This window comes from Eurosta solidaginis, chromosome 3 (genome assembly GCF_040869045.1).
Source record: "Eurosta solidaginis isolate ZX-2024a chromosome 3, ASM4086904v1, whole genome shotgun sequence".
In the NCBI taxonomy this organism is placed as follows: domain Eukaryota; kingdom Metazoa; phylum Arthropoda; class Insecta; order Diptera; family Tephritidae; genus Eurosta; species Eurosta solidaginis.
The window spans coordinates 181,122,452-181,138,783 of NC_090321.1; the positions used below are offsets into that span (position 1 = coordinate 181,122,452).

Consider the following 16,332-nt stretch of genomic DNA (forward strand, 5'->3'; position numbering starts at 1 on the left):
TTTTCGAACTGGCAGGAGTTTGCACTAAATTTATCTTTATTGTATTGTTTAAGTGTGTAACACAGTAACTAAGTAAAAAAAAAACTTAACTTTAAACTATGAAATTGCAATCATTGAACTATTTTCAAAATTTAAATAGTTCCGAGTTCTACTAGTCGTAATTTCCCGCGTCATATTTTTTATCCACTCTGCTATATAAAAAAAAAACCACGAAGCTTTGATCAAAAAATAAAGCATTTAAAAATATTTTCAACATTTTATAATACGCATTTTAATAGAATTCATTTTCAAACATTTGAGCCGTTTATTTTGAAAGTTTGTTTGTATCTCCCTCGCCTCCAGTTTGTTAGAGTCCAATATCCAAAAGATGCAATTCTTATTATTATTTTATAATTGTAGAACCATCTATATATGCTTTCGTTCAAAAATAACAATGCATTTAAGACCATGAGTTGGAAATGACTTATGCCACTTTCAAAATAAACGGCTCATTTAACAAAATGCATTTTAAAAATGTATGAGCAGTGGCATTTTTTATATCTGTTTAAAAAAAGATGTGTGTTGAACATAACTTGAAATCATAAATGACCAATGCAGAAATTATTTAATAATTGCTTTAAATATAAATAGTACATATGAGGAGTTCCAAACCAAAACGCTATAAGTGCAACATTTTTGGAGATTTGGATGGAGTTTTAACTTCACTTTCGAAAACCTATGTAGTAATCTTTATGTGAAGTAAAAAACAGAAAACTAAGCCATTCAGAAATATTCTAAAAAATAATTTTCATAGCAAAACGCAACAGTTTCATAGAATTTTTACATTTTTGAGTTGAAAATTTTGTTTTATTGATATGAATGAAGATAAGTTACAGAGTACTCCTCAAGGGGTATACCAGTACCCCATAACTGATCCTCATACGTAGCAAGAACATACTAAGAAATCCTAAAAATTACTATGTGGACTACTCACAAGCAACACTAGAGCTGGATCATGTCCTTCTTATTGGAGCACTAATATGGCAAAAATGGTACGCATGGTCCAACAAATTTTTTCAGGGTCGCCGAAATGGTGGTACCAAACCTGCTCTATAAAAAGCCAACACTATTCACACCCAAAGGCACAAAATCCAATAAATTCCAAACCAAAACGCAAGTAATGATTTTTTTCGGACTAAAAGGCTATAACTGCTATAATAAGTATCATTTGAAAATATACCCCCATTTAAGACAGCGTACTTTTTCTCATTAATCTAGAAACTTGTTATGAGTCACTTATTGCGTTTTGGTTTGGAACTCCTCATATTAGCATATGTTACATGAATTGTATCAATTTCAAAAATATCTTCAATGATGCAGGTAGAAAATTTTGTTTATTTTTTTCTGTACAAGTTTAAAACTGTTAACAAATGTCTTATACTATTGTTAACACTTTATACTTCGAGTCATGACCGGCAAAAAGGCTTAAGGGACAAATTTTTGAAATTTTCGAAATTTTATTTTTAATAAAAATAATTTAAAATAAGGGTCGACAGCATATATGGCTAAAGCAATTCGGAAACGGAAAGTTGTACACATGTTTTATATTTTTTCAAAATAATAAATTTGTCTACTGTGAAATTTTCTAATTGTCACTTAAATCTTTTTGGCGGTTATAGCTCAATATGCATAGTATGTGTGTGTTATATACTCGTATGCATTTATTTAGTGTTATGCATATCGGAATTTTATCTTTTTTTTTTTTATTATTAATTTCCCAACACATGAACATCTTCATCCTCTTGCTCCTTCTCACGTTGACGCACGGCTACTGCCGTCTCTACCAACAGGTACAGACATTTAAATTTATCTTTATCGTCGCGTATTACACCTGCATAGAAAAACATTCAAATAAGAAATATGTATATACATTTATGACCAAACAAACCTTTCACTAAATGACTGCCAGGATGTATAATTTGCACGCTTGACGTGATTGTATTATTACTGGTTGTGCATCCACTATTATTTTTATTGACAATAGCATTAGCCGCACCAGATGTCACAACCGTAGCTTCAGCACCAACTGCGACACCTGTTTCAGAAGTCAATTCGACGGGTGTAACTAACGTATTCGCCGCATTTGAGCCAGATATCACGTTGTTCCCTATTGAGAAATTAATTAAAAACGTATTTTAAACTTATATTCTTACATATATAATGCACTTAGCATAAACTTACCAATTGAACCCGCTGTGGTCGTTCCTGAACCGCCGACTACCGTATGTGACTGTGCTGTTGTTGTTGTATGCGGATGTGATGCCGTCGTCCAATAAGTATTATTCGTAGCTGTGGGACTAGAGGTCGTTACTTCCTCGGTACTGAAAACAGTCCCGTAAAAAGAAACGTTCAATAGGCAGGACATAGTAAGGGAATTGGTGTAAGGAACAATCGAAATTTTAACCGAATGTGACACAACAATCGAAGTAGTGTAGATGGGGAATACAAGTTTGACGCACACAGTGGTGGTAAGATTTTACAGATTTGTTTACGGTAATTATGTGTAGTGTGTTGGATTTCGGTTAGCATATAATTGCGGTAGTGATAATAGTAGTAGTTGTTGGTAGTGGTGGTGACGATTTTGAAGTTGAAAATTTCAACAACAAAAATATGCAGGCAATGGATAAACATATAGAAGTTGTACACCAGGAAACGTATTAAAATTTGTTATTTAGGAAAAAATACAAAAAAAATTAAAGAAGTATAAAAGAGCGAAAAATATTTAAAAAAAATATTAAAACTAACTACACCTTTTCAATTACAATTGGTCTATTTAAACCACAAAACTATTTCCATAACACTTAAATTATCCATAACAAAAAGTGTAGTTAATTTTTTTATTTATTGATTTAACTTACTTCATAACGCTTTGCCATGCGTCCGAGCTTTCAAATTTGCCCTCCTCCTCACTTTGCGGTTCACATGAGTCGTACTCGTTAACGCTATCCTCTTCAGATCTGAAAAATACAAACATGTTGTACTTACAAACCAACGACTAAGAAAACTATGCTACGCACATAAATAAGAAAGTAAAATAGCAAAAAAAAAAAACAGTGAAAATATCAATTGCAACATTCAATTCAAATAAATACTAAACCGCAAATCAAACATACAAAAATAAAAATTTAAAAATGAATCATTTAAACAAACATGACATCGAGTGGTAAGGCCCTACTGCCCAGCTCTACCTCAACGTATTGAAATGTAAATTCTTCGTTTGCGGCAAACTATTCTGGATATGAAAAATTTGATTGAGTGTTTGAGAATAGAAATATCTCGTATTGCTTGGATATTGTGCAGCAGCAGCTGCAGCGGCAGAGTTGCTTGTTGATGGCGGTGAAGGTGGGATACCCACAATAGCGGCGGCGGCAGTAGCACTATTCGTATTTTGTATGACACCGGTGATACACGTATTATATGGAAGCTGTTGTGGCATTTGTGCAGCAGCGGCTGCTTGTCTTTGTTTAGCTGCTTGAATTTTTGCCAAAATCTTTGCTTGAATTTGTGGATGTAAATTTTGAAAGCCCTGTGGGTTGGTGGCAATTGCTTGTTGCCATCTACTTACACACACACACACATTGGATTGATTGATGCGAGAGTGAAAAACATGCACGTTCAAATTGACAACATCAATTGGGTTGGCGGCACATAGGGATGAGGATGACAGGAGGATAAGGATTGATGGAGGAATGCATTAAAAAATCGTATTTAAAAATAAAACCAAAAAGCTAAGTATAGCTCACGAGCCTTATGTGCAAAATTATTTGCGATATACCATATACGCGCTTACCTATAAATAACGCTATCATCATATTCTATATCCGGCTCAACTTTGACCATATGACCGCTAGGCGTTTGTACAAAATGTCCTAAAGCTGTAAGCACATTCGCTACGCCATCATGTACCTCTTCGCCATCAACCTCTTCAGTAGCGCCAACTATCTATATTGCGATGAAAGAAAAATGTTTGTTAAAGAAACTATTTGTACTGAATATTAAACAAATATAATTTACCACTTCCGAAGCTGGACTACCAGTAATTGGATTTGGTATATTACCGGATGCGTTATGACTATTTGTTGAATTTAATGACGAGTTAAGTTTTTTGCCTCGCCTTGAAATAGTAAAATGCAAAGGATCATTGCCCTCTCGACGTATCATTTCAGGTAATATGCGCCGGCGTGCATTTATGAACCAATTACAAACCTAGAAAGAAGTTTATTTTATAAAAACACGAAACAAAAGTAATATAAACGAAAGTAAAATAGATACGACTTTTTAGATGAAAGGTACATTTGTATACGTAATAATTATACTAAGTAAATTAAGTATGTTCAGACGTTTATTTTTTTCTTGCACCTCACCTGTAGCACTGTTAAATTAGCTTCCTGTGAGAGCGTAAATTTTTCGGCATCACTCGGATATGCATTGTAGCGATGCTCGTACAACCAACGCTTTAAGATTTTTACAGATTGTTTTGGTAGATTGCCACGTCGCTTACGCATCGATGAATTTTCCGAATGACCATCATTTGACTCCATTAACATATCTTTGAAGTCCTTCACATCATGCATATCGGACAATTCATGTTCGGTTAAATCCTCTTCTACTATAGTTTCATGATGACCATCCTCTTCGTCTTCTGTTTCAACGACGCCCAGTACAGTGACGCCGTCATGTTCAATGTCCTCCTGAACGTCCTCTTCAACGCTCGAAGTGGATTGAAAGCGATCGCGCGCTACAAAATAGATGATACAAGTTAATTTGGTTTGTAGAAATGTTTTACTAGTTTTGGTTTTTCAATTGGTTAGCCATGTGCTGCCTCCTCAACTTCATCAAAGTGCTTACTTCATTTCGGCTATACAATTTGGACTCTTAACTGCAACTGTTTATTAAACTTTAAAGCGTGCAAATAGCTAACTTTGGCTTTACATGCAAATGACATTTATGTCAATTCCCATAATTTGACATGTATGATGTCAAAGTGGCAACTGTCTGACATTCCTCCTCAAGCTGTGTCGCCAATTTCACTTATAAAATACAAACTAAATGAAGTTGTGAAGACAATAACAAGAAGTGCTGATATTTTTAAAACAAAGATAAATCTATTTACCTTCGTGTGCGATAATTTGAGCCTGTATTTGCGCCTCCTGCGCCATATCCTGTATATCCTGGCGTACTTGCCGGTCCAGCGCCATATTGACTTCTTCGTGATGCAGTGTATCCGGGGAAAGCATTTTACTTTATAACTGCTGTTTTCCTTAAGGTGTATGTAATTCCTTCAATTATAAGAGCAAAATATATGCCGCAGAATCATTGATGGAGTCAGTCTATACGTAATGCCTTTTTAAATAAAGCAGCATCAGGTCAATATATAAATCTGGAAATTAAATGAAAAATGTTCAAACGTTTACTATTGGTTTAATTAACGAAGGTTTGTAATTCCATTTTGCATTTGCATGTAAAACAAATCTCAGCCACACTTACGACAGGAAAAGTTTAGAATTTGATCAACAAATTAATGAATGTTTTTCTTTTATTTAATCAAATAAAAATTGAAATATGTATTCAATTTGAGAGTCAAAAATGAAATGTGCCAACAATAAACGTCTGCTATATGTTTGATTTATGACTATTCAAGTGCTTTTTTCTTTAGAATACAATATTTTTATTATCAAGTGAAATTTTTAACATAGTCGCCTTTGGGGTCGCTAGTCAAGAGTTGCTTGGATGCATCAAATTACTCCGGCTTGCGTTTATCGCAGTGCAAGTAGTTTTCAAGCTCCAGTGGCTTTTGACAAGTATTTGTATACAAAAATCTACAAAACGTCAATTTGGACACTACGATTTTTGATTAATTAAACTTCAGTTTTTTCGCACAAAAAACTTCAGAGAAAAGAAAAATTGTGATGATGCACGCGTTTGACATTTATCAAATTTCAGTCGCATTTTGTAACGCTGTCAAGCGCGCACAACCTTAGAACCATTGTTTACTATAAAAATTTACAATGCTTAGAACGCCGTAGAAAGAAAAGGAGCTGACGAATAAAGAAAAGAGAAAATATAGTTTTTTTCGCTTTATTTGTCAAAATGGCGGACACAAAAGAAAAGTGATTCAAATGAACGCAAGAGCATAGTACAGGTTTACAAGTATGATATGTATGAGAAGGAAACAATTCCTTTCACTTTCTAACACACTGCCGTTTGACAATTCGGTCAGTGTCAAACTATTGTGGAACTCAGTGGAACCTGCGTTTGACACTGAACGAAGTGTCAAAATTACCGGGGTTGCTGTCGTGGAAAGCGACGCAGGGAAACAAAAAAAGGACCGGAATATCAGATATGGGTTGCTGTGACGGTAAACTTTTTTGAACGAATTTAGTATGAAAATGTAGCGCACCTATATGGGTCCTACAGAAAATTATACAAAAGTCTTGAATTGGGGTATCTGAGGACGCGTAGTTATTCCAGTATTAAAAATACAAACACGGGTGCTAAGTTTTTCTACCCGTTCAAAAGTTCTCCGCGAAAAACAGTTTGAAACCGAGGTCGACTGCAATTACCCGTCCAAAAATGTGGAAAGAGCAATGAAAAGACGCGATATTTCTTTGTAATTTTACGACAAAAATTTTACGCAGTTTTCGTTAGCAGCTACTACACTTTTGTTTGGACCTAAGAAGTACAACAGTGCCAAATAGCATCCACAAAAAAACGAACAAGAACAAGCATTTTATCAGGTGAGCGTGGCTGTGTATGTGCGTGCTGCTACATATCCTACTTGTAGACCTTTACAATGCGCAAGAGCCATAGTGTACAAGTACAAGTGTGTTGAATTCTTTCTGACAGGCACTCGCTTAAGTGAGCATAACGGGAAAATCTGGGTTGCCATTGTTGTTTCGGTTGAAAACGGTCAAATAGGGTTCTGTGCAGAGACGTAAAAGATTGAAACAGGGTTTATGTAGTCACAAAAGTGTTGCTCCTGTTCCACAGCATTTTAATTTTAGATAATGGCGAAAAGTGTTCAGTTCAGAGTTATTCATTTTCATTAAAAGTTTAATTTATTACGGAGGGTTACTCCTTTAAGTGTAAAAAGCAGAGAAAACGTAGTTTTTCTAATTATTGTGAAAAACTTTAATTTGAATTTCTGTACCCAAGTTTACTATATTTGTGTAACACAAGAATCTGGAGGTCAATTCCTTAACTATGAAAAACTGAAAAATGTACACTTATCGAAAACTCATTTGCACACACAATTTTCACTTTGAATTTAGTTGTGTTTTTATGCACAAAATTTTGAAACTAAAAACAAAATTTTCATTTGTCAGAAAAAATAAAGAAAAAACGGCCTAATGTCAAAAAACCCTATCGAAATACAAACTGGCTTGTGTATTTCGTGGGTTTTTATATTATCTTAATATATAAGAAACACGTGTCACACAATTGAGGCCAATGGACTCCTAAACTACTAAACCGATTTTGAATTTGTTTTGCACCCCGTTTGTAGTTTGATCTAACTTGAAATATAGGATAGGTGACTGGGTGACTAGGGTCTCGAGATATAGGCCAAAACGTGGATCCGGGTACCCCTAGAATGTGTTTATAGAATATGGATATCAAATGAAAGCTGTGGATGAGTGCTTTAGCAGAGGGTAATTTTCCTACCCCTGGGTGACTAGGGTCTCGAGATATAGGCCAAAACGTGGGCCAGTGGATGCCTAGTTAGTGTTTATACAATATGGATATCAAATGAAAGCTGTTGATGAGTGCTTTAGTACAGAGTAATATATTATCCAGAGACGGACTGGGACTGGGATTAGGACTAGGACTGGGACTGAGACTCGGAGTGGGACTGGGACTGGAATAAAATACATACCACCTTCTGGGACACGCAATAAGGGATGCAGAAGAATGAGAAGAAATTGAGAGAAGAGAAAAGAGAGGAGGAGAAGGAGATTGAGAAAGAGATAGAGTGAGACGAAGATGGAGATAGATGAAGCGAAAAAGGCGGAGGGAGGAGTGAATAAAAGGATTAGGAAAAAGTTAAGAGGGAGGGAGGGCAGAGACAGACGGAAAAAGGTTATTAAAATGTATGCAGATTGGCCAAATTTAGGGCAGGACAACGTCTGCCGGGTCTTCTATTACCTTTATATTAAGTCGCTTTCATGTTTGTCCCCTCATTTCCTTACGAATTTTTGACCCATGGAAAAGTTTTTTCGGTAACTTCCCGTTGAGCTAGACACTTGATACTTAGAGAATAGTTCAGATCTGGGGAAGTTACAATGCAAGTGAAAAAAATCCGACAGGTGGCGCACGGGACGAGATATACAGAAAATTTATTTTAAAATGGAAATTTCGAATTTTAACTAACTTCTCGGTGATCCAGAGACTTGAAACTTAGCACATAGTTTGCGAGTCGATGGCACTACAATTCGTGGAAAACAGAATGCCGCCAGGTGGCAGACGAATCGAGATAAACGAAAGTCCCTGAAGAAACGCAGGGAATTTTGCGATCGATTTTTAGGTAACTTCCCGGTGAGCTAGAAACTTGGAACTTGGGCGTGAGCCACAACCCGGTGACAATGCAATATTTGATCAAAAAAATTTGGCTAGATGGCGCATGGATCGAGATATTAAGAAAAATAGTTTTGATTTGGGAATCTTTCAATCCATTTTCAACTAACTTCCCGGTGACCTAGAGACTTGAAACTTGGCACACATTTCGAGGCTTGGTGACAATACAACCTACAGAAAACAAAATTCCGCTAGGTAGCGCGCTAAGTGAGATAACTACAAATCCTTGCAAAACGAGGGGAATCTTGCAATCAATTTTATACTAACTTCCCGGTGAGCTGGAGATAAAGTAGTATCATACAGGAGTTTGATTTGTTTGCATTTACAGCACCATTTTATTTGCAGGAGACTTTCACAGCTACAAAAATTAAGGCGGATTTACATAGACGCTTTGGTTGTGTTGCATTCATTAATTCCCCTGTCGGGCGAAGTATCGAAAAATTTACATAAATGCCTTCGTTGCGTGCCTACGCTTTGACAACGCCGTACGAAAAACAATGAAACACCGTACGTTATCATTGCTTTGAAGCGACCCAAGCGTTTATATAATTTTGCCCTTATGCATTTGTGTAAACAGCCTTAGAAGTGAAAATATTCCATGTTACACGTGTGGCGCTTTATATTTTGACTTTAATTTAAATAAATTTTGCTTTCCGTATGTTTCCGCGTTGTTGCAGGCTACAAATCTTCTAGTATTCTTATTCACGCGGAAATATATGCAACTTTTTCATCTGTAAATACTACAAAGTTTTATTAAACTATTAAATGCAACTCAGCTTGCAGTACTCTTACGTACGAAGAATGCAGCTCTAGACCTGAGATTTGCATCAGGTGAGCGAGGCTGTTTGTAGTTTTGACGTTTATCGCTTAGTTGACACACTTGTCTAGGTACACTATGATTAGGTGGGGCGAGCATTGCTACAACAACAACAACAGCCACCAGAGGTTTGTGTCTGCGCTTTTCGGTAAAACATGTTATGTAGCTAGTTGCCGCTAGATGGGTCTCCTAAGCATTATCTAAGCGAGGATAAGCGTTTTTTTAAGGGCAAATGTAAACGTATACGCGTGTAAAAACACGGCTAATGTCAAGTTGATGTCAACGCCCAAACAAGATTAAAACACAGATTGCATCTGTAAAGTTTATTTGGAGTAAAAATTAATTTAAATTTTTTACTAGATGCATAAATTGTTTAAAATGCTAAGATTCTTAAGAAAAATGCATAAAATCCTTGAAAAGTTGCCTTAAATTTTTAGCTTTTTTTCGCTTAAAATTTTTTTTTGCTTTTTTTTGCCCATTTAGCTTCTTTTCTGAAAAAGTTAAATTTTTAGCTTTTTTTTGGGTCCATTTAGCTTCTTTTCTGAAAAAGTTCTGTGGCAACACTGGGTCAGTGATGCATACTCCAGCAAAAAATAAGCGAATAAAAAAGCGACATTGTTAGCGATGCGATAGTTCCAATTACATTTCGCATCGCAATTTATTTTCAAATCCCACTGCCTTTCGCATCGCAATACAGAGTAGGCCCCCAGATTATCAGTAAAATTTATCTTTGAACCTATCGGGCACAAAACGATAGTCGTTCTGCTGTTTATAGTATGATTAGCAATATGGTAGGGAAAACCCATGGTTCAACTATATACAGGTTGGCTCATCTGTAAAGCAACAAAATATGTCTGTTCAAATCGTCAAAATCTGTGTATTGGTGTTGGTGCGAATGGTATGGAATGGAAACATAAAACTTAGCAGTTTTTGTATGTGTAAGTAAAATGTTGCCAATGTGTTGGTTTCATTTTGAGTTTGCCATCTCCTTTTGACAATCCCTTCGACCATGCAATGACATAAATAAAATCAGCTGATGAGATGAGCCAACCTGTACATAATTGAACCATGGGAAAACCATAGTACCAGGTTTACAAGTATGATATGTTCGAGAAGGAAACAATTCCTTTCTTTCTAACACACTGCAGTTTGACACTTCGGTCAGTGTCAAACTAGCGTGGAACCCAGTGGAACCTCTGTGGAACATGCGTTTGGCACTGAACGAATTGTCAAAATTACCGGGGTTGCTGTCGTGGAAAGCGACGGAGGGAAACAAAAAAAAGGAGCGGAATATCAGAAATGGGTTGCTGCGATGGTAAATTTTTTTGAACGAATTTAGTATGAAAATGTAGTACACCTATATGGGTCCTACAGAAAATTATACAAAAGTCTTGAATTGGGGTATCTGAGGATGCGTAGTTATTCCAATATTAAGAATACAAACACGGGTGCTAAGTTTTTCTACCCGCTCAAAAGTTATCCGCGAAAAACAGTTTGAAACCGAGGTCGACTGCAATAAACCGTCCAAAAAGGTGGAAAGAGAAATGAAAAGACGCGAGGCAAAAAGGAGTCTATTAATACCCCCAGACGGTTTTGGTCGTGTTTTAGCAATCGTCCCTGGTAATAAAGTATTCTTTGTAATTTTACCATACAAATTTTACGCAGTTTTCGTTAGCAGCTACTACACTTTTCTTGGACCTAAGAAGTACAACAGTGCCAAATAGCATCCACAAAAATAATCGAACAAGAACAAGCATTTTATCAGGTGAGCGTGGCTGTGTATCTGCGTGCTGCTACATATCCTACTTGTATACCTGTACTGTGGTCATTGGTGAAACTAAAACTTTTTTTTTTTTTAAATACAGTAATGCGGCAGTTACCCACGAACGTTCGTAGAAAAAACGTGTCAGCTGACACGACCTATGTTATGAGTGTGCAATGTAAACGAAAACTCACCGACGTGCAACGCCCGTACGTACGTAGCCCGGAACGTAGAAATCATTGTAAATTTTACCAAGTAGCGCAACTAACAGCTGATAGGTTGAAAATTCGCACATTCACACGCACAGTTCTCGACTCAGTTTCAAAAAAAAACTTTAGATTATTTAATTCAAATTTTAAAGTGATATACTCCTTACAAATTTATGTATACAGAATATATATGGCGTTTTTGTTGTTATTAAAACAATAGTTTTATTTATATTAAAGCTTTTATCATTTTTTTTTTAACTTTGAAAAATCTCCGAATACCATTCCTTCATTATATGACATTCGACTGCCTAGTCCACTGCCTTCCACTCTATTCGCAACATAACCTATACTTAAGCTGCCAAACTATATAGTAAACAATGGTAGAAATCAAATCAATTTTGATTTTTTCCATAAGAACGTGTCAGCTGATCGCTCTCTCACTAGACAGAGTTGCATAGTAAACTTTTGTGCGCTAATTTTTGACCGTTTGCAATTTTATGCAAAAACGCCTAATTAAAGTTTGAAAAATTGTGGAAATAATTCGAAATAATTATGTAAAAGTGCTGATTATAAATATTTAATCTATTTATACTAATTTAATATGTATTCCGGCCTTTTACAATATCAAAAATTAAATTGGAAAAAGTTGGTGTTTCCATAAGCATACATGCAAAATGGTCAATGGCAACAGTGCTTATCTGTAAACAATACACACACAAATATGTTATGTACATGTACACAGACGGACACATTGATTCTTACGGGCTTGAGAGTTCGGTCAAACGTGCTTCGTACGACAAACGTCCTTACGTACGGCACACGTCCGTGGGTAACTGCCGCATAAAGCCACAGGGGAACCGAATTGCCGCTTAGAGCCACAAGCATAGATTAGATTGATACGAATCTTTTGCTTACGCTCTCATATTTTCGCTCTCACGAGGGATTTATCTTCTAGTTGTTGCTGGCAACAATCACAGATAAATCCCTCGCGCCAGCTGAAGCGGGTGCCAGAAAAAAAAATGTGCCAGCCAAAACGAAAAACGTGCCAACAATTTTGGTAAACTTTAGTTTGACCTACAACTGTAGAATAGCGTTCAAAAATTATGGGAAAAAGGATAAAAATACTTGTTTTAGTGTAAGTATTATTAGTTCGAAGGTGGAGGGTAAAAATTATTTCCCATTCAAAAGTTATCACTAAAAATAGGTTTTGTAAATATGAACTCCCGATGCAACCAGTCCATTTTGATCACAGAACCTGGAACGCCAGACATGTAGGATAAGCCCTATCCATTAAATAATGTTAACTATTATATCATAGGTCCGATTTACTGAAATTTCAAAAGAATATATGGTTTTCACTGCGAGTTAAATGCGTTACAATATTTGACTAATTAATTTAATCGAAATGTAAATTTTACTTACATTTGTTTATATTTAACTCTAAATAGTCGTATTATTGTAAAATAACTTTAAGGAAATAAATATTTTACGACTATCATTTTATTAAATGATTGAAACTATAATCGCCGAAATGTATGTCAAAAATCCCCATTTTCAGATCTATTCATTTTTGTTTGGAGTGGCATCATTGATAAATGTTATAAAAAATGTGCATTTTGACCATTGTACAGGTCTACAAGTAGGATATGTAGCAGCACGCACATACACAGCCACGCTCACCTGATAAAATGCTTGTTCTTGTTCGTTTTTTTTGTGGATGCTATTTGGCACTGTTGTACTTCTTAGGACCAAACAAAGTTTAGTAGCTGCTATCGAAAACTGCTTAAGATTTTTTTTCTTATATTACAAAGAAATATACTTATTTACTTTCAAACGAGCACTTAATTACATCTCTCTTTAATAACCATATATTTTGGACAATTTTAATTAACAAATTGTGATACTTTTTTACGGGGACGATTGCTAAAACACGACCAAAACCGTCGGGGGAGGTATTAATAGACGCGTTTTTGCCTCGCTTCCAATAATTCGAATACTTTTTCTCTTCGGACTATTGACAACAGGACAAAACGCGTCTATTCATTTTTCTTTCCGCTTTTTTGGACGGGTTATTGCAGTCGACCTCGGTTTCAAACTGTTTTTCGCGGAGAACTTTTGAACGGGTAGAAAAACTTAACTCCCGTGTTTGTATTCTTAATACTGAAATAACTACGCGTCCTCAGATACCCCAATTGAAGACTTTTTTATAATTTTCTGAAGGACCCACATGGGTGCACTTAAAATTTCCTACTAAATTCGTTAAAAGAAATTTACCATCACAGCAACCCATATCTGATATTCCGATCCCTTTTTTGCTTCCCTGTGTCGCTTTCGACGAAGCAACCCCGGTAATTTTGACACTTCGTTCAGTGTCAAAACTCATGTTCCACGCAGGTTCCATTGGGTTCCACGCTAGTTTGACACTGACCGAAGTGTCAAACTGCCGTGTGTTAGAAAGGGAAAGAAATTGTTTCCCTCTCATACATATCATACTTGTAAACCTGTACAATGATTTTGACAGCGCTCTCTCGAAACAAAGAGTTGCAAATCCATTCATCTATGGCCACAAGCTTCTGTAAAACATCGCGTCTCATACAACTAAAGCTTCAATTAGTGGGCTTTTTTCAAAGAGGATAGAAATAATAAGAGACGTCAGTGCGTACATTTTGCGATATTCATTTGTAATGTCCTACTAGACTGGTAAGTGAACTTACCTTCTACATTTTTTAAAGTTCATATTAATATATATTGTGATTGTTGGAAAGAGGTTGGATTGTTTGGTAATAGTCTAGTTGAGGGGTCGACTGCTAATACGCTACCAAAAATATCGAGAGAGGTGTCAAACGACGCGTCTTGACATCAGTATTAATAATCCGAAGGCGGAAAACAAAAATTTTAACTCGTTCAAAAGATATTAACGAAAAACCGAAAAAAGACCCACGGGTACCTCCGAAACCGGTGGTGGGATCCATAGTATTTTTGCGCAGAACACCTTTCTGAGTTGGCGGCCTTCGGCCGCGCTTATAAAAAATAACCCTGGGCTACGCCATGCCACGTCCGGGTGTGTGGTATAACCGTGGCTACCGCCACGGTGATGCACAATTTTTTTTGTGGGTATGAACACAACAACAACCACATGGAAATCGCCAACTTCAACTGCAAATATCTCCGGACAGATAAAATTTTTCTTCGGATTATTGTTCTCGAGATTAATACGCTTCTTTTGACACCTCACTCGATATTTTTGGTAGCTTATTAGCAGTCGACCCCTCAACTAGACTATTACCGATTGTTTAAGTAATACAATTCCTTGAAACAAACAAATGAAAATATGTAGAAGCAATCTAAAATTACCCCGCAAATGTACATTACAAATGAATTTCGCAAAGAGTACAAACTGACGTCGCTTATTATCCTCTTTGCTTTTAGCATACCAAATTACATATAACAATAGTTTAAAAACTAAATTATAGCTAATCCAATGCTACAGCAATGGTTATTTATTTTCCATACCTCAAATGTGGGATGTCAAATATGTAGACGAAGACGAGACGAGAAAATGTCGATAATTTTTCACAAAGCAGAAAAAATTGAAGTTTTGTCCGTCACTGATTAAAAATGTCAATTTGACATTTTTAAACGACAAATTTTGTATACACTTCAAACCCACTTGTATTGTTGTTGAGTTTATTAAGCACTTTTGAAATTACACATTTATTCGTAGTTTTAAGTCTACGCTAGATTTTCATGGATTTTCACAATTTTTCCACGATTACGTTAACCAATACGAGAAAAAGTGCCAGCAAACAATACACGACGCGAGCAAGCTAACCGATTTGACAGCCGAAGCAGCGAACGAAGGCAGAATTGTGTCGCTTTTTGCGCCTTTACAATTTCTCTTTGAGGGTGCATTCGTAGTAGAAAATGGCTCCATTATGGAAAAGTTTTATTTGCTGTTTTGTTGTGCTATGCCTTTTCGCCAGAGTATGCACAGTAGGTCTGTTCGACAACACAAATCAATGCCTGTGTTCCAAGTGCACAATAGTAAGTTTAAAACAAGTTATGGGACTTGGAAATTAGTTGCCCTCATCCGGTGGCAAAATCCTGAGCCAGATAAACAATTTTGCATGTAAATGCAACAACAACGATTTGAGCCAGATAAATCCAGATAGAAGTCTGGTTCAATTTGTGAGCCAGATAATTCGTTAATTACTTCTTGTAAGGTTAGCAACGCGGCCTTTAATAAACCTACTTTTTCAAAAATAGATGTCGCTGCTTAGCCTTTCGCCGTATGAGTTAAATGAAAAACAGCGGCGACATCTGCCTATCACATTTCACGTGTGCGAAAATTTCACGACATCTGCTTTTCAAGTCTCTCAATGATCCAGAGCATTCCCGTGAGAAGTGAGCGTGAGCTGTAAAACTCACTGAAAGCGGCAAGTATTACACCTAAAGTTCATGCTGTAATTGAACACGTGTCTTACTTTTGTTCAAAACATGGAAAAGGACTCGCTTTTTGGAGCGAGCAAGCTTTTGAATCTGTGCATGCAGATTTTAAAAAGACGTTCGTTAAGTACAGTGTTAAAATATCTCATCCAGAATACTCTAGTCGTTTATTGAGAGCAGTTTGCGAATACAATAGTTGCCATGTGTGATTCAAAAAAATTGGAGAAGCTGATTAACGAACTTTTGTGGTTTCAAACAAAAATGTGCATTATTTTGTAAATTTTGTTTAAAACAACTGTTTGCATTGTATGTAACGTTACATAAAATAAATGTTTACATTGTTTTTTTGCAAAGAAACTCGATTATTATTGCGTTAAAATTGATTTCCCTATCAATAACATATGAAAGCTTTAATTGTAAAATTTAAAAAGATGAAATGGATCTAAAAAAAAAAGAGCGCCGAATATGTGATTTCGCGGTTGGCTTTT

The 16,332-nt window shown here is 36.0% G+C and overlaps 2 protein-coding genes across 7 annotated transcripts in view; one reads left to right on the forward strand and one right to left on the reverse strand.

Annotated features, from left to right (window-relative positions):
- Positions 1–15,242, reverse strand: LOC137244706 (uncharacterized). Of its 6 annotated transcripts, none has more exons than XM_067774122.1 (9): positions 14,912–15,242; positions 5,153–5,318; positions 4,404–4,777; positions 4,054–4,245; positions 3,830–3,981; positions 2,897–2,996; positions 2,221–2,371; positions 1,928–2,146; positions 1–1,870 (listed from the first exon to the last, which is right to left on the reverse strand). In XM_067774122.1, exons 2-9 carry the CDS (start codon positions 5,274–5,276, stop codon positions 1,749–1,751), a joined length of 1,434 nt encoding a protein of 477 aa, XP_067630223.1. In that variant the 5' UTR covers positions 5,277–5,318; positions 14,912–15,242; the 3' UTR covers positions 1–1,748. The 6 variants fall into 6 exon arrangements, with proteins under 6 accessions (XP_067630223.1, XP_067630219.1, XP_067630224.1 ...); XM_067774118.1 differs by having other exon boundaries at positions 5,153–5,419; positions 14,912–15,241; XM_067774123.1 differs by having other exon boundaries at positions 2,221–2,360; positions 2,898–2,996; positions 5,153–5,419; positions 14,912–15,239.
- The window catches only part of LOC137244705 (uncharacterized), a 24,674-nt gene continuing 22,421 nt past the window's right edge, over positions 14,080–16,332 (forward strand). The window contains exon 1 of the mRNA XM_067774117.1: positions 14,080–14,098. The gene's annotated coding sequence lies outside the window, so the exon portion shown is untranslated. The remainder of the gene's footprint in view (positions 14,099–16,332) is intronic.